Source organism: Gorilla gorilla, chromosome 1 (assembly GCF_029281585.2).
Source record: "Gorilla gorilla gorilla isolate KB3781 chromosome 1, NHGRI_mGorGor1-v2.1_pri, whole genome shotgun sequence".
Classification (NCBI taxonomy): domain Eukaryota; kingdom Metazoa; phylum Chordata; class Mammalia; order Primates; family Hominidae; genus Gorilla; species Gorilla gorilla.
The window spans coordinates 37,605,353-37,623,539 of record NC_073224.2 but is presented as its reverse complement, the minus strand read 5'-3'; the positions used below and the strand labels follow the sequence as shown (position 1 = coordinate 37,623,539).

Sequence of the window (18,187 nt, the reverse complement as noted above, 5' to 3'; positions counted from 1 at the left end):
AAAAGCTTTACTGAGATATAAGTGGCATATCGTAAAATTTACCCATTTTAAGTATACCATTCAATGGTTTTGAGTATATTTACATAGCTTTACAGCCATCCCAACAATCTAATCTTAGAATATTTGCATCACCTGGGCCGTGTGTGGCTCATGCCTGTAATCCCAGCACTTTGGGAGGCCGAGGCGAGTGGATCACTTGAGGCCAGGAGTTTGAGACCAGCCTGGCCAACACAGTGAAGCCTCGTCTCTACCAAAAACATACAAAATTTAGCAGGGCATGGTGGTGCGCACCTATAGTCCCAGCTACTTAGGAGGCTGAGGCAGAATTGCTTGAACCCGGAAGGCAGAGGTTGCAGTGAGCCGAGATTGTGCCACTACACTCCAGCTTGGGCAACAGAGTGAGACCCTATCAAAAAAAAAAAAAAATGTTCATCACCCTTAAAAAATCTCATGCCTGTTAGCATTCACTTTTCCTTTTCTCATCTCCAGCCTTAGGCAACCACTAATCTACTTTCCTTTTTTTTTTTTAATATAGAGACAGGGTCTCATGTTAACCAGGTTGGTCTCGCACTCCTGGCCTGCAGCATGCCCCCTGCCTTGGCCTCTCAAAGTACTGAGGTTGTCACTACTGGCCATCATCTACTTTCTGTCTATATAAATTTGTCTATTCTGGATATTTTATGTAAATAGCATTATACAATATGAGGGCTCTTAAATCTGGCTTCTTTAGCATAATGTTTTCAAGATTTATTCATATTATAGAATGTATCAATACTTCATTCCTTTTTATTATGAAATAATATCCCGTTGTATGGATATACCACATTTTATTTATTGACCAGTTGGACATCTGGGCTGTTTCTGCTTTTTGGCTATTATGAATAATGCTGCTATGAACATTCATGTATACATTTTTGTATGGACATATGTTTTAATTTCTCCTGGGTCTATACCTAGGAGTGGAATTGCTGGATCATATGGTAACTCCCTGTTTAACATTTTGAGAAACTGCTAAACTCTTTTCCAAAGTGGCTGCATCATTTTTATATTCCCACTAGTAATTTTGACATTAAAATATATGAGAGTTCTGATTTATTCACATTCTTACTAATACCTGTTATTGTCTTTTTTTATTATAGTTATTCTAGTGGATGTGAGGTGGTATTCCATTCTGACTTGATTTGCATTTCCCTGATAACTGATAGTGTTGAGCATCTTTTATTGTGCTTGTTGGTCATTTGTATGTCTTCTTTGGAGATATGTCTGTTTGAATCATTTTTCAATTAGGTTATTTGCCTTGTCATTGAGTAGTAAGTGTTCTTTGTTCTAGATACAAATCTAAAATCAGATATGTGATTTACATATATTTTCACCCAATCTGTGGGTTGTCTTTTCACTTTTTTGATGTCATTTGAAACACAAGTTTTTAATTTTGATAAATTCCAATTTATGTGTTTTTCTTTTACTGCTTGCAATTTTGATGGTGTATCAATGGTGTAAAAATCATTGCCTAACCGAAGGTCACTAAAATTAACTCCTGCATTTTCTTCTCATAAAATTTTAGCTCTTACATTTAGGTCTTTGATCCATTTTGAGTTAATTTGTTGCGTGTTGTGAGGAAAGTGTGCAAATTGGTTCTTTTGAGTGTCAATATCCCTTGTCGGGCCCAGTGCAGTGACTCATGCCTGTAATCCCAGCACTTTGGGAGGCCAACATGGGAGGATTGTTTGAGCTCAGGAGTTCAAGACCAGCCTGGGCAACATAGTGAGACCTCATCTCTACAAAAAATACACAAAAACAAAACAAAATTAAATGGGTATGGTGGTGCATGCCTGTAGTCTTAGCTACTACTTGGGAGGCTATGGCAGGAGGATTGCTTCAGCCCCGGAGATCAAGGCTGCAGTGAGCTATGATACACCACTGCACTCCAGCCTGCGCTACAGAGTGAGACCGTGTCTCCAAAAAAAGAAACAAACAAACAGACAAACAAAAAACCACTTGTCCTAGCACCTTTGTTGCAAAGATTAATTACTCCCTCATTGAATTGTCTTGTTACCTTTGTTAAAAATTGAGGGTCCATTTATAACAAAATAATGTTTTCCTAAAGTTAAAAGTTGCTACTGTTACCTCTCAATTTTAACTTTTTTTTCTTTTTTAATTAATGTTTTTTACCCATGGCAAGCTGTAATAGCTTTTTTGAGGGGAGGGAGGTGCTTGATAAAGAACAGTAGGTGCTGCTTATCAACAGATCAAAGGAGGGTTCTTTTTCAGGCAACCATCTCATTTGTGAGTGAATGGACTTTCTCTTTAAAGTGTTGGGATTGTTGTGCCATTTTTATTGTAAATATCAGAATTGTTATTTTTTGTCTTCTACCTAAGAATTCTGTCTCTTAGGCTTTCTCTTCCCAGATTTCCCAAAGTTGGGAGAAGCTGGGTTGAGAGGGCAAAAGGAAAAAAAAAGAATTCTGTCTCTGACATAATTAGATAGGGAACCAGTTGGGAAGCTGTAAGAATAATGCAGGTGCAAGGTGGTGGTGGTTTGAGCCGGGTGATAGCTGTGGATGTAGAAAGAATCTGAATATATTGTGTCATAGGGTTGACCTGATTTGCTAATGGAGTAGTTAAGGATGTGGGAAAGTGGAATCAAGCATGGCTCCAAGGTCTGGGCCTGAAAAACTGGGAGAATGAGTTCACATTAACTAAGATGGGAAAGACAATGGTAGGGGCCTGTTTAGGGAAGAGCTAGGAAGAGATTAGCATCTCATTTCTAATGATGTAATACATAGAATCTTGCAGGAGCCTTTGGTGAAGTGTAGTTTAAGTCATCTAATACTAAAATTTATATAAAGTGTCCAGAATGCCTTTTATTGTAAATAACTTATTAAAATAATAAACTGCATAATATTAAGTGTGATATTTGTCAGAGATGTTAAGTGATTATAGGACTCCCAAACTAAGAATGCTTTATAATTATCATCAGTATTCCCCTTTACCTTGGGGCATGTAGAACTGGCTTTAAGATGTGTTTTGTGGGGAGTTTTTTGTGGGTTTTTTTTTTTTTTTTTTAGATGGAGCCTCACCCTGTTGCCCAGGCTGGAGTGCAGTAGCACGATCTTGGCTCACTGCAACCTCCGCTTCCCAGGTTCAAGCGATTCTCCTGCCTTAGCCTCCCGAGTAGCTGGGATTGCAGGCACGCAACACCATGCTCAGCTAATTTTTTTATTTTCAGTAGTTATGGGGTTTCACCATGTTGGCCAGGCTGGTCTCAAACTCCTGACCTCAAGTGATCCACCCGCCTCAGCCTCCCAAAGTGCTAGGATTACAGGCATGAGCCACCATGCCTGGCATGTATTTATATGTTTAAATTAAAAGATGTTTCAACAGCATGGTAATTGGCATAGAGCTGAGACAGATAGATAAAAGGAACAGAAAAAAAATCCAGAAATATTCCTATGCATATCTAGATAGTTGATGTATTTAAAAAGCACAAAGGCAATGCAGTGGAGAATGTATAGTCTTTTCAACAATGGTACTGGAGCAACTGAATATCCATATGCAAAAAGAAAAATTGAACCTTAATTCACACCTTTTACCACATACAAAAAATAACTCAAAATGAATCAAAAGACCATTGAAAACAACATTATAAAACTCTTGGAAGAAAACATTGGAGAAATTTTTTTCTACCTTGAATTAAGCAAAGATTTCCTATATGACATTAAAAGCATAAACCATAAAAGAGCAAATAGATAAACTGAACTGCTCTTCGAAAGTGCCAATAAGCCAGGTACAGTGGTACACGCCTGTAAACCCAGCTACTCAGGAGACTGAAGTGGGAGGATCCTTTGAGCTCAGCAGTTCAAGGCCAGCCTGGGCAGTGTAGTGAGACCCAGTCTCTTACAAAAATGCAAATAAGAGAATATAAAGATAAACCACAGACTAGGAGAAAATATTTGCAAAGCATATATCTCATAAAAGATTAAAAACTACACCATTTTAGGCCAGGCGCGGTGGCTCACGCCTGTAATCCCAGCACTTTGGGAGGCCCAGGTGGGCGGATCACAAGGTCAGGAGATCGAGACCAACCTGGCTAACATGGTGAAACTCCGTCTCTACTAAAAATACAAAAAAAATTAGCTGAGCGTGGTGGTGGGCACCTGTAGTCCCAGCTACTCTGGAGGCTGAGGCAGGAGAATGGCGAGAACCAGGGAGGTGGAGCTTGCCATGAGCCAAGATCGCACCACTGCATTCCAGCCTGGATGACAGAGCGAGACTCTGTCTCAGAAAAAAAAACAAAAAACAAAAAACCTACACCATTTTGGGCCAGGCACATTGGCTCACGCCTGTAATCCCAGCACTTTGGGAACCGAGGCAGGTGGATCACGAGGTCAGGAGATCGAGACCATCCTAGCCAACATGGTGAAATCCCGTCTCTACCAAAAATACAAAAAGTAGCTGAGTGTGGTGGTGCATGCCTGGAATCCCAGCTACCTGGGAGGCTGAGGCAGGAGAATCGCTTGAACCTGGGAGTTGAGGTTTCAGTGAGCCAAGATCATGCCACTGTACTCCAGCCTGGCGACAGAGACTCCGTCTCAAAAAAAAAAAAACAAAAAACTACACCATTTTAAAAGTAGCCAAAAGGTACTTGAAAACTGCCAAGAAAGTAGATTTTAAGTGATCTACCACAAAAAAAGTAATAAGAATATGAGGTAATGCCTGTGTCAATTGTCTCAACTTGGCCATTCCACAGTGTATACACATTTTAAAAACACATGTTAGCCAGGCACAGTGGCTCACGCCTGTAATCCCACCACTTTGGGAGGCCGAGATGAGCAGATCACCTGAGGTTGGGAGTTCGAGACCAGCCTGACCAACATGGAGAAACCCCGTTTGTACTAAAAATACAAAAAAAAAAAAAAAAATTAGCCAGGCATGGTGGTGCATGCCTGTAATCCCAGCTACTCAGGAGGCTGAGGCAGGAGAATCGCTTGAATCCAGGAGGCGGAGGTTGCGGTGAGCTGAGATTGCGCCATTGCACTCCAGCCTGGACAACAAGAGCAAAACTCCATCTCAAAAAAAAAAAAAAAAAAATAGGCCAGGCGCCTGTAATCCTAGCACTTTGGGAGGCCAAGGCAGGTGGATCACGAGGTCAGGAGTTCGAGACCAGCCTGACCAATATGGTGAAACCCCGTCTCTACTAAAAATACAAAAGTTAGCCGGGCATGGTGGTGGTCGCCTGTAATCCCAGCTGCTCAGGAGGCTGAGGCAGGAGAATGAACTTAAACCCAGGAGGCAGAGGTTGCAGTGAGCTGAGATCATGCCACTGCACTCCAGCCTGGGCGACAGAGTGAGACTCCATCTCAAAACAAAAAAAAACGTGTTGTACAACCTAAATATATACCATTTTTCTTTGTCAGTTTACAAAATTATTTAATCAACTTTAAACATAAAAATGACCAAAAGATTTGTACAGTTACTTCACCATAGGAGTTGTACAAATGGCAAACTCATGAAAAATGCTTCACACCATTAGTCACTAGGGAAATGCAAATTAAAGCCACAATAAGCACTACAAACCTTAGAATAACTAAAAGATTGAAAAGACTGGCTTTGCCAAATGTTGGCAAGGATATGGAGGAACTAGAACTTTCATGCACTGATGATGGGAATGTAATGGTATGAGTAGTTTGGAAAACAGTTTGGCAATTTCTTTTTTTCTTTTCTTTTTTTTTTTTTTTGAGACCGAGTCTTGCTCTGTCCCAAGGCTGGAGTGCAGTGGCCTGATCTCGGCTCACTGCAACCTCCGCCTCCCGAGTTCAAGTGATTCTCCTGCCTCAGCCTCCTGAATAGCTGGGATTACAGGCATGTGCCACCACGCCTAGCTAATTTTTGTATTTTTAGTAGAGACAGGGTTTCACCATGTTGGCCAGGATGGTCTCAATCTCTTGACCTCGTGATCCTCCCGCCTCAGCCTCCCAAAGTGCTGGGATTACAGGCGTGAGCCACTCCGCCCGGCCAGCAATTTCTTAAAAGTTAAGCATATACCTACAGTTTGATATGGTCATACTACTGGTATCTTACACTTAGGTAATTTACTGAAGAGAAATGAAAGCATATACAGCCTGGGAGCCGTGGCTCATGCCTGTAATCCCAGCACTTCGGGAGGCGGGTGGATCATGAGGTCAGGAGCTCAAGACCAGCCTGGCCAAGATGGTGAAACTCCGTCTCTACTAAAAATAGAAAACTTAGCCGGGCGTGGGGGGCAGGGGGGCACACTTGTAATCTCAGCTACTTGGGAGACTGATGCAGAGAATTGCTTGAACCCAGGAGGCAGAGGTTGCAATGAGCCGAGATCGCCCCACTGCACTCTAGCCTGGGTGACAGAGTGAGACTCTGTCATTAAAAAAAAAAAAAAAAAAAAGCATATACAAAGACTTGTACAAGAAAATTACTGACACATGAAACGACTTGGGTGAAACCCAAAATGATTATGTTGCATGAAAGAAAGCACAGTACATATTGTATAATTCCACTTATATAAAACTTTAGAAAATGCAAACTAATCTATAGTGCCAAAACAGATAGGTGGCTGCCTAAGGATAAAGGAGAGCAGGTAAGGGCAGGAGAGAAAGGTTACAAAGGAGTCCTCAATAATTTTTAAGAGTGCAAAGGGATTCTGAGACATGAATATTTGACAACCTCTGCCCTGTAGAGTCAGAAGACCCTTAGGCTTGTTGAACCATGCTCTAGTATGATATTGAAAGTGTTAGGCAGTAATATTCTTTCCTATTTCCAAGTATGGAATCCTAGCATTCCAAGAGGGAATTCCAACAATGTGCTGAATAGTGATGAAACCATTGAATAATAAGTATATGGGTTCCATAAGGTGGTTAAAGAACAACATCTAACAGGTTTGGAATTTTAGCTAAAAAGGGAATAATAATAATTTGCCTCTTTGTAGAGGAGTAACTCATTGGTTAAGTCTTAGTAGGTTTATTAGAAACATGAATCTCATTAATTATAGCCTGTGTCTGAACATTGTGAGCTATAAGAACCCTCATATTAATGGTTAAGGGACTGTTGGAAATGATGTGATTTTATTAAAAATGGGGTCTTTGTGAAGGAGTCAGGAATGGTCAAAATGAGCTTCAGGTGTGGGGCTTGCTCTGTACTCCTGATACCAAGGGTCTGGCAAGCACAAAGGAACGTGAGAGAGTTTATCTGGGGGGACTCAAGGAAAACTTCCTGAAAGAGGTGTCCTTTGAGAATTCCCACAGGTATAAATGAGGAGGGAGGCACTTCAGGGAAGGGAACCACTGAGAGCACAGAGAAGGCAAGAAGCTTCTGGATTGTTTAGGGAACAGCAAGAGATCTGGTGTAAACAGGGCGTGGGAGTTGGAAGAATGTGTAGGAAGAATAAAACCAGAAAGGAAGATGGTCAGATCCTAAAGGGATTTCCTGCCATAGTGACAGCTGGAGGATTCATTCTGCAGTGGGAGAGGAATTTGAGAGAATTGGACATGTATTTTAGGACAATAACACTAGCGGCATTGTAAAGAGGCCCAGAGAGAGGAAGTCTAGAGGCAGGACCATTTAGGAGGACTCACATTTTGCCTTTACTGAGGGTTGACGTAATCAGAGGAATGCTTGATGGAAATTGGTTAGAAGGAAGGGAGAAACCTGCCTGGTATTTGGGAGGTAGGGTGGGGTGGAGTGGTGTGGTGATCATTATCTGAGATAGGGAATCCTGGAAGAAGAGCAGTTTGGGGCCGGAAGGTGGGGTGGACTTTTCATTTACTTAAGGACATGTTTTGTTTTTTTGTTATTGTTTTTGAGACAAAGAGTCTTGCTGTGTCGCCCAGGCTGGAGTGCAGTAGCACGATCTCGGCTCATTGCAGCCTCCGCCTCCCAGGTTCAAGTGATTCTTCTGCCTCAACCTCACAAGTAGCTGGGATTACAGGTGTGGACCACCACACGCAGCTAATGTTTTGTTTTTTTTTAGTAGACACAGGGTTTCACCATGTTGGCCAGGCTGGTTTCAAACTCCTGACCTCAGGTGATCTGCCACCATGCATAGCCAAAGAGATGTATTTTGATGAGCAGAAGCTTTTCATTTAAATAAAATGCAATTTATTAATTTTTTATTTTTTATAAAGAGGTTCTTCTCATCTCATGTTAATTGCTTTTTTTTTTTTTTGAGACAGTATCACTCTGTTGGCCAGGCTGAAGTGCAGTGGCATGATCTCAGCTCACTGCAACCTCCATCTCCCAGGCTCAAGCAATTTTCCTGCCTCAGCCTCCCGAGTAGGTGGGATTACAGGTGTGTGCCATCACACCTGGCTAATTTTTGTATTTTTAGCAGAGACGGGGTTTCACTATATTGGCCAGGCTGGTTTCGAACTCCTGACCTCAGGTAATCTGCCTGCCTTGGCCTCCCAAAGTGCTGGGATTACAGGTGTGAGCCACCGCGCCCAGCCGTTAATTGCATTTTTTAAAAGATTTTATTTATTTGGTCTGAGCACAGTGGCTCACGTCTGTAATCCCAGCACTTTGGGAGGCCGAGAAGGGCGGATTGCTTGCACTCGGGAGTTCAAGACTAGCCTGGGCAACAGATCGAAATCCTGTCTCTACTAAAAATAAAAAATTAGCCAGCCAAACATCTTATGTGCTCACTCGTAAGTGGGAGCTAAGCTATGAGGACACAAAGTATAAGAATGATACAGTGGACTTTTGTGGACTCGAGGGAAAGAGTGGGAGCGGTTGAGGGATAAAAGACTGCACACTGGGTACAGTATATGCTGCTCCAGTGATGGGTGCACCAAAATCTCAGAAATCACCACCAAATAACTTACTCATGTAACCAAACACCACCTGTTTCCCAAAAACCTATTGAAATAAAAAATTAATTAATTAATTAAATTAAGTAAAAGAAAAAAAAATTAGCCAGGCATGGTAGCATGCATCTATAGTCTGAGCTACTCAGGAGGCTGAGGTGGGAGAATCATCTGAGCCTGGGAGGTCGAGGCTGCAGTGAGCTGAGATCATGCCACTGCACTGCAGCCTGGGAGATGGAACAAGACCCTCTCTCAAAAAAATAAAAAAATAAAAATAAAAGGTTTTATTTAAGACTTTTTTTCTCCCTTCTTCTCTAGATATAATTGACCCTGCAATCCTGCGCCCGGGCCGCCTGGACAAAACACTGTTTGTGGGTTTACCGCCCCCTGCAGATCGCCTTGCCATCTTAAAAACTATCACAAAAGTGAGTAAAGGAAATGGTATATTTTTGTATATGTTTCTCTTGTTTTAAATAGAGACAGTTATAAGAGGTAGTAATTTTCATTGATTACTTTCTTTTCTGTAGCTGTGTTTGCCCAGCCTATATCTCCCAAAGGGAAGGTGAACTGATCTTCGATTATTACTTTAAAATGATTTACATCAGATCATATTTGAAATGGAGTAGAAACTTTTGGAGAAACTGGCACTTTGGGAGGGCGAGGTGGACAGATTTGAACCCAGGAGTTTGGTACCAGCCTGGGCAATATACTGAGACTCTGTCTCTACAAAAGATAGAAAAAATTAGCCAGATATGGTGGCACCCACCTGTGGGACCATGTACTCAGAAGGCTTAGGTGGAAGGATTGCTTGACCCCAGGAGGTCAAGGCTGCAGGGAGCTGTGATCACACCACTGTACTCCAGCCTGGGCAACAGAGCAAGACCCTGTCCTTTTTTTTGAGGCGGAGTCTTGCTCTGTCACCCAGGATGGAGTGCAGTGGCATGATCTTGGCTCACTGCAAGCTCTGCCTCCCGGGTTCATGCCATTCTCCTGCCTCAGCCTCCCGAGTAGCTGGGACTACAGGTGCTCGCCACCACGTCCGGCTAATTTTTTGTGTTTTTTAGTAGAGACGGGGTTTCACCATGTTAGCCAGGATGGTCTCGATCTCCTGACCTCGTGATCCACCTGCCTCAGCCTCCCAAAGTGCTGGGATTACAGGCGTGAGCCACCGCACCCGACCCCGCAAGACCCTATATTTAAAAATAAATAAATAAGTGGGCCAAACACGTTGGCTCACACCTGTCATCCCAGCACTTTGGGAAGCCATGGCAGGTGGATTGCTTTGACCTCAGGAGTTCAAGATCAGCCTGGGAAACATGGGGAAACCCCATCTCTACAAAAAATACAAAAATTAGCTGGACTTCAATGGCTCATTCCTGGCTGAGGCTGGAGAATCCCTTGAGCCCAAGAAGTGGAGGTTGCAGTCAGCCAAGATCGCGCTACTGCACTCAAGCCTGGGTAACAGACCAAGACCCTCTCTCAAAAAAAAAAATTGAATGAGTTCTGTCATCCCACTTCTCACTACCTGGAACTAGTTTTTCTGCCCTTCACACATCACATTTTGAGGTCTGTAGAAGTGCTTTGTTTCTACATTTCTATAGCCTTGGGATGGGAGAGGGAGCTAAGCTGGTGGTGTTAACCCTTCTGGGGATGAAATCACTTGTACCTGGACCCGCTCTGTCCATCCAGTTGGAGATACCTCCCCCATGGGAGCTGTCCCACTCCCATGGGATTGTACCCAGTTCTGTCCAGCTCCCTGGAAAGTGGCATACCTTGGCAGTTATTCCTGAATCTGCTGAAATCCCTTGATTGTGTGTGTCTAACTTTTTCTAGAGCTATCTTCTCCTCAGGCTGCTTGTCTCCAGCTTGGAATATTAATAGACATCACAAGATTTTGTTAACTTACCTTCTTTCTTCAATACTCCTTCCCAGGAATGGAGGCCTAATTATCAGCCACTTTCAAATTTTCTCTTCGCACCCACTTTTCAACATTTGCAGCATGAAGGTTTACCCCTTTCTGTGGTTGCTACTGGTAAATTGTTTAACTTTTTTTAGTATTCTTTTGATGCTGACAAAGGAAGATTCTGTGATCCTGCCTCACTGGGCCATCATTACTTAAAACCGCCTTTAGCAATGTTCCTAAAAATCACCCCGAGGAGGGAGAACAGGGCAGATGAGAACAGAAGAATGATCATCTTTGTAGGGTAGAAAGATTCTATTGATGCACAGTATGGAAAATAGCTTGGAAGCCAGTAAAGTAAAAGTTATGAAATTAAGCATGTTAGAACTAAGGCAATATGACTGAGAAACATCAATGAAAAAGAAAAAATAACGAACTAAGGCGTTATCACGGGAATAACAAAGAAGATACAGACATGAGAACTGTTTAAAGGTTTTAATTAGTAGGACATTGGATTAACTGTAGAGTTGGGAGTTAAAGGAAAAGGTAGATGAATTTGCAGCTTGTGCAGCTGGTGGCATCCACCAGGATTAGAGGTCTGGGAGATGAGCTCTTTGAGTTTCAGGTGCCTGGGCACTATCAAGTGGAGAAGTTGAGCAGGATGTTGGGTCTGTGGTTGGGAGTTCAGGAGAGTCCTCTGGCTGGGCTATAGTTTTGTCTGTCATCAGGACATAGCTGGTGGTCAAAGCCATGAAAACATGTTGCTTTAGTTTAGTAGTTCTCAACCTAAGGCAATTTTCCCACCACCCCACCTCATATCCCCAGGGAACATTTGGCAATGTCTAGGGACATTTATTTACCACTATGCAGAGGAGTGATCATGCTGCTAAATATTCCACAGTGCACAGGACAGCCAACAACTAAGAATTATCCAAGGCTAGGCATGGTGGCTCAGGCCTGTAATCCCAGCACTTTGGGAGGCTGAGACAGGAGGATCACTTGAGCCTAGGAGTTGAAGACCAGCCTGGGCAACAGAGTGAGACCCTGTCTCTACAAGAAAACAAAATTTTTTTTTTTGAGACAGAGTCTCACTCTGTTGCCCAGGCTGGAGTGCAGTGGTGCCACCTCGGTTCACTGCAACCTCCACCTCCCGCATTCAGGTGATTCTCCTGCCTCAACCTCCTGAGTAGCTGGGATTACAGGCGTGCACCACCAAGCCAGCTAATTTTTGTATTTTTAGTAGAGACGGGGTTTCACCACGTTGGCCAGGCTGGTCTCGAACTCCTGACCTCGTGATCCACCTGCCTCAAGTCTCCCAAAGTGCTGGGATTACAAACATGAGCCACTGCACCTGGCCAAGAAAATTTTTTAATTAGTTGGGCATAGTGGCATGCACCCGTAGTCCCAGCTACTTGGTAGGCTGAGGTGGGAGGATGGCTTGACCCCAACAAGTCGAGGCTGCAGTGTGCCATGATCACGTCACTGCACTCCAGCCTAAGCAACAGAGCTGAGACCCTGTCTCAAGGGAAAAAAAAGTATTATCCGACTCAAAATGTCAGTAATGCCAAAGTTAAGAAACCCTGCTTTGGTTGCATATACTTATTTCTTTGCATCAAACAAGCTTGATGATGACTGCATCATAGCATCTTCTCTCCCTTTCGTTGGCTCTGTTTTTATTTTTTATTTTTTGACACAGTATGTCAAAAAAAGAGACCGTTTGTTGCCCAGGCTGAAGTGCAGTAGCGTGATCTCAGCTCACTGCAACCTCCACCTCCTGGGTTCAAGCATATCTCCTACTTCAGCCTCCCCACGCAGCTGGGGCCACAGGTGCATGCCACCACACTCTGCTAATTTTTTTTTGTATTTTTAGTAGAGACGGGGTTTCACCATGTTGGCCAGGCTGGTCTCAAACTCCTGACTTCAAGTGATCCACCCACCTCGGCCTCCCAAAGTGCTGGGATTACAGGCGTGAGCCACCATGCCCGGCCTTCTTGGCTCTGTCATTAGGAACTATGGTCTTGAGATTTTGTTTGCTTTGGTCAATGTATGTGGGTGTGTATGTATATACAAATAAGCACACACATATAATCCAATTTTGTTTCTATGAATTTCCTGTAGTCATGGTGACATAATGATAATGCTTTCACACTTGTCCTTGGGATTTCATGAACTAAAGAGAAAAGTTGGATTGGTATTTATTTCTAGACATGCCAGACATGAGGCATGTGATATTCAGAGCTTTATAGATTTGGAACCAGAGAATGATTGGCTCATTCTTCCTGCTGTGTTTCATTCAATGTATGGTACTCACACCAGAACAACTTTATACTTCATTCATCTAGAATTTCAGTGCTATTTGCCAAAATCATTAGGCCTCAGACCAAAGGGTGAATATTCAAAGTACCCCACTTCGGCCAGGCACAGTGGTTCATGCCTGTAATCCCAGCACTTTGGGAGGCCGAGGCAGGTGGATCACTTGAGGTCAGGAGTTCAAGACCAGCCTGGCCAACATGGCAAAACACTGTCTCTACAAAAATACAAAGATTAGCTAGGTGTGATGGTGTGCTCCTGTAATCCCAGCTACTCAGGAGGCTAAGGCAGGAGAATTAGCTTGAACCCGGGAGGCAGAGGTTGTGGTGAGCCGAGATCATGCTATTGCACTCCAACCTGGGCAACAAGAGCAAAACTCTGTCTCCAAAAAAAAAAAAAAGTCATCTGGCATAAATGGGGTGGGTAACAGATAGGAGCCCTGCAGCTTCCAAGCACAAAGTTGTGAATATGGAAGAAGAAAAAAATCAAAAAGGACATTTCAATAGAGGTCAACTTTGGCCGGGCATGGTGGCTCACACCTGTAATCCCAGCACTTTGGGAGGCCAAGGTGGACGGATCCCACCTCCCGAGTAGCTGGGATTACAGGCACGTGCTACCACGCCCGGCTAATTTTTGTATTTTTAGAGAAATGAGGTTTCACCATGTTGGCCAGGCTGGTCTGGAACTCCTGACCTGGTGATCCACCCACCTCGGCCTCTCAAAGTGCTGGGATTACAGGTGTGAGCCACCATGCCGGGCCAAAAGCAACTTTTGTAGATTGTGGTTTAGACTGCTGCATAGTCAGTCCTCAGCCTCTGTCTGTGCCAATGGCAGAAGGGCTTTTGTTAGTTTATTCTCTTTGACTTGAGAGTGCATTTTTGCTCCAATTCTGACTGTGTCCTATTCTAAGACTTGGAACCTCATTGGGCAGAGCTGCCCAGGAGGAGCAGGACCCACATGCAGCCTCCCTGTGCCCTGTCTGCCTGCGTCGGCCTGGTGCCCTCTCGAGAGAGCTGTTAGCAGTGCAATTTCACATCCTTATCTTACCTCATCCTTCAGAGGTCATGAATGTTTTTGTTTAAAAAACTTTGTTGATGGCTAAAGCAGGGCAGAGTGAGAGGAAGAGGAAGCACAATATCTAATTTCAGAGGGGAGAAGTCACAAGGCAGACTTCCTGCCCATGTATGTTCTTTGTAAGTCAACAGAAAGTGAGGAAAATTGGCATTTTTAATGTTTACCCTTTCTATTTCAGTTTGCTGGCTTTTGACTTTAATTCCTCAGATTGTTTTATATACAGTTTTCTCTTTCTCCTATTAACATCTGAAATATTATAAGGAGATTAGAATAAAGATCTTTAGTCCTGTTCTTAAAAGTCTGAAAAATTTTGTAGGTCAAAGCAACTTCTTCATATCTTTTGGGATCTAAGTTTTGTAAAAGAAGAGTGAGTGGGCCAGGTACGGTGGCTCATGCCTGTAATCCCAGCACTTTGGGAGGCCCAGGCGGGCAGATCACGAGGTCAGGAGTTCGAGACCAGCCTGGCCAATATGGTGAAACCCCGTCTCTACTAAAAATATAAAAATTAGCTAGGCATGGTGGTGCGTGCCTGTAGTCCCGGCTACTCAGGAGGCTGAGGCAAAAGAATCACTTGAACCCAAGAGGCAGGGATTGCAGTGAGCCAAGATTGCGCCACTGCACTCCAGCCTGGGCGACAGAGTGAAACTCCATCTCAAAAAAAAAAAAAAAAAAAATCGAGACCAGCCTGACCAACATGGTGAAACCCCATCTCTACTAAAAATACAAAAATTAGCCAGGCGTGGTGGCATGCTCCTGTAGTCCTAGCTAGTCAGGAGGCTGAGGCAAAAGAATCACTTGAAGCAGAGAGGTGGAGGTTGCAGCGAGCCGAGATCACGCCACTGCACTCCAGCCTGGGCAACAGAGGGAGACTCCACCTCAAATAAAAAAGAGCGAGCCATATACTACTTTTTTATATTTTTTATTTGGTATTTCTAGTGATGATGTGGTGATAAGAGGTCTATCACTAAAAGCTGCCTGAGAAGTAGAAATTTTTTTTTTTGAGACGGAGTTTTGCTCTTGTCGCCCAGGCTGGAGTGCAATGGTGCGATCTCAGCTCACTGCAACTTCTGCCTCCTGGGTTCAAGTGATTCTCCTGCCTCAGCCTCCCAAGTAGCTGAGATTACAGGTGTCTACCACCATGCCCAGCTAATTTTGTATTTTTAGTAGAGACAGGGTTTCTCCATGTTGGCCAGGCTGGTCTCGAACTCCCGACCTCATGTGATCCGCCCTCCTTGGCCTCCCAAAGTGCTGGGATTACAGGCATGAGCCACCACGCCCGGCCCCAAAATTTTTTTTTCATAACTTCTACTTCCTTTTAAGTGTCATTAAAATATCTCAGAAAACCAGAAACATTATTTGATATCTGCCAAATACTTTCAGATAAAATACAGTCTTTAAAAGAGTGACAAGGCCGGGCGTGGTGGCTCACGCCTGTAATCCAGCACTTTGGGAGACTGAGACAGGCGAATCACGAGGTCAGGAGTTCGAGACCTACTTGGCCAAAATGGCAAAATCCCGTCTCTACTAAAAATACAAAAATTAGCTGGGTGTGGTGGCAGGTGCCTGTAATCCCAGCTACTTGGGAGACTAAGGCAGGAGAATCTCTTGAACCCGGGAGGTGGAGGTTGCGGTGAGCCGAGATTGTACCACTGCATTCCAGCCTGAGTGACAGATCGAGACCTCATCTCAAAAAAAAAAAAAAAAAAAAGTATAACCTAAGAATACCTGATATAATAATAGCTAACATTTATTAAGCCCTTACTCTGTTCCATGTAGTATTTTCATTTTACATTTATACACATGCTTAAACCTTGAAACTCCCTTTGAAGTATATGTCTTACAAAATATTTAAATATTTTCCTTTTGCTGATGAGCAAACTTTTTACAAACTTTTGTTGTTGTTGTTGTTGAGACAAGGTCTTGCTCTGTCACCCAGGCTGGAGGGCAGTGGCGCAGTCTTGGCTCGCTGCAGCCTCAACCTCCCAGGCTCAAGTGATCCTCCCGCCTCTGCTCCCTGAGTAGCTGGGACTACAGGAACGTGCCACCAGGCCTAGCTAATTTTTTTTTTTTTTTTTTTTTTTTTTTTTTTTTGTAGAAACAGGGTTTAACCATGTTGCCCAGGCTGGTTTTGAACTCCTGAGCTCAAGCGATGTACCCACCTCAGCCTCCCAAGGTAGAGGGTTACAAGACTGAGCCACTACACCCGGCCCTTTCTTTAATTTTTCACAGTCGACTGTGTGAATAAAAATTGCTTCCTGCAGAAGCTGGATTTTAAAATAAAAAATAAATAAATAAAATTACTAGCCAGGTACGGTGGCTCACACCTGTAATCCCAGCACTTTAGGAGTCCAAGGTGGGCAGATCACCTGAATGAGGTGATCTCATTCAAAAGTAGCTGGGTGTGGTGGCACACACCTGTAAATTCCAGCTACTCGGGAGGCTGAGGCAGGAGAATCGCTTGAACCCAGAGGCAGAGGTTGCAGTGAGCCAAGATCACGCCGTTGCACTCCAGCCTGGGCAACAGGACGAAACTCTGTCTCAAAAAAAAAAAAAAAAAAAAACAAGCATTAATGATTCTAAACTCTGATATGTAGTTAAGAATAGATTTAAGAATAAATTTGGTTGGGCATGGTGACTCACACCTGTAATCCCAGCACTTTGGGAGGCCGAGGCGGGTGAATCACCTGAGGTCAGGAGTTTGAGACCAGCTTGACCAATGTGGTGAAAGCCCATCTTTGCTGAAAATACCAAAATTGGCCAGGCATGGTGGCATGCACCTGTAGTCCCAGCTACTCGGAAGGCTGAGGCAGGAGAATCGCTTGAACCCAGTGAAGTGAGATCACGCCACTGCACAGCCTGGGCACAGAGTGAGACTCCGTCTCAAAAAAAAAAAAAAAGAGTAGATTTGTATGACCAAATAAAAATATTTGTTAAAATAAAAGTAGTAGCACATCTTGAATTACTTTTTGAACCTGAGTATTTCATAACATATAATGCTTAATACGAATTATAGGAAAATATCAGTGTAAATGAGCCATAACTTTTTTCAGATTTTAGTAAAATACTATAGATACATAACATAAAATTTACCATTTTAGCCATTTTTAAGTATATATTTCTGTGGCATTAAGTACATTCACATTGTTGTGCAACTATCACCACTACTCATCTCCAGAACTTTTGCATCTTCCCAAACTGAAACTCTGTCCCCATTAAACACAAACTGCCCATTCCTTCTTCCTTACCCCTGGCAACCACCATTCTACTTTCTGTCTCTATGCTTTGCCTATTCTAGGTACCTCATACAAGTAGAATCATACAGTATTTGTGGGATATAACTTTTTTTTTTTTTTTTGAGACAGAGTTTTGGTCTTGATGTCCAGGCTAGAGTGCAATGGCGTGGTCTTGGCTCACTGCAACCTCTGCCTCCCAGGTTCAAGTGATTCTCCTGCCTGAGCCTCCTAAGTAGCTGGGATTACAGGCGCCTGCCACCACACCTGTTTTTCTTTTTCTTTTTCTTTTTTTTTTGAGACGAAGTCTCGCTCTTGTTCCCTAGGCTGGAGTGCAATGGTTTGATCTCAGCTCACTGCAACCTCCTCTTCCCGGGTTCAAGCGATTCTCCTGCCTCAGTGTCCCAAGTAGCTGGGATTACAGGCACCTGCCACCACACCCAGCTAAGTTTTGTATTTTTAGTAGAGATGGTGTTTCACCATATTGCCCAGGCTGGTCTCGAACTCCTGACCTCAGGTGATCCACCCGCCTCGGCCTCCCAAAGTGCTGAGATTACAGGCATGAGCCACCATGCCTGGCCTATAATTTCCTTAAGAGACTATTTTCCTTCTTTTTCTAATAATTCCTTTAGCTTAGCTTTCTATAGTTACCAAACTATTTGAGATTTCCATTAGGGCCTTTATTAAAAAATAATATAATATCGTAATAGAGATAATGTCATAAAGAAAAACCAAATTAATTTAAGCTTCTAAATACTTCTAAATATCCTAGTACCATTTCAATAAATGATTTTCCAAAATCCTCCTATTTTGTTTTATAAGCTCTTTATTATGCCATT

The 18,187-nt window shown here is 43.2% G+C and overlaps 1 protein-coding gene and 1 non-coding gene across 4 annotated transcripts in view; both read left to right on the top strand.

The window, feature by feature from the left end:
• Nucleotides 1–18,187, top strand: part of NVL (nuclear VCP like) — a 103,325-nt gene that overhangs the window by 70,614 nt on the left and 14,524 nt on the right. For all 3 annotated transcript variants that reach the window (XM_019030929.4, XM_055372251.2, XM_055372246.2), the window contains one exon: nucleotides 9,153–9,259. In XM_019030929.4, coding sequence (XP_018886474.3) covers nucleotides 9,153–9,259 — 107 coding nt within the window. The remainder of the gene's footprint in view (nucleotides 1–9,152; nucleotides 9,260–18,187) is intronic.
• Nucleotides 2,359–2,466, top strand: MIR320B (microRNA mir-320b). Its single transcript, NR_106429.2, has one exon. It is a non-coding gene; the product is annotated as a microRNA mir-320b (primary transcript).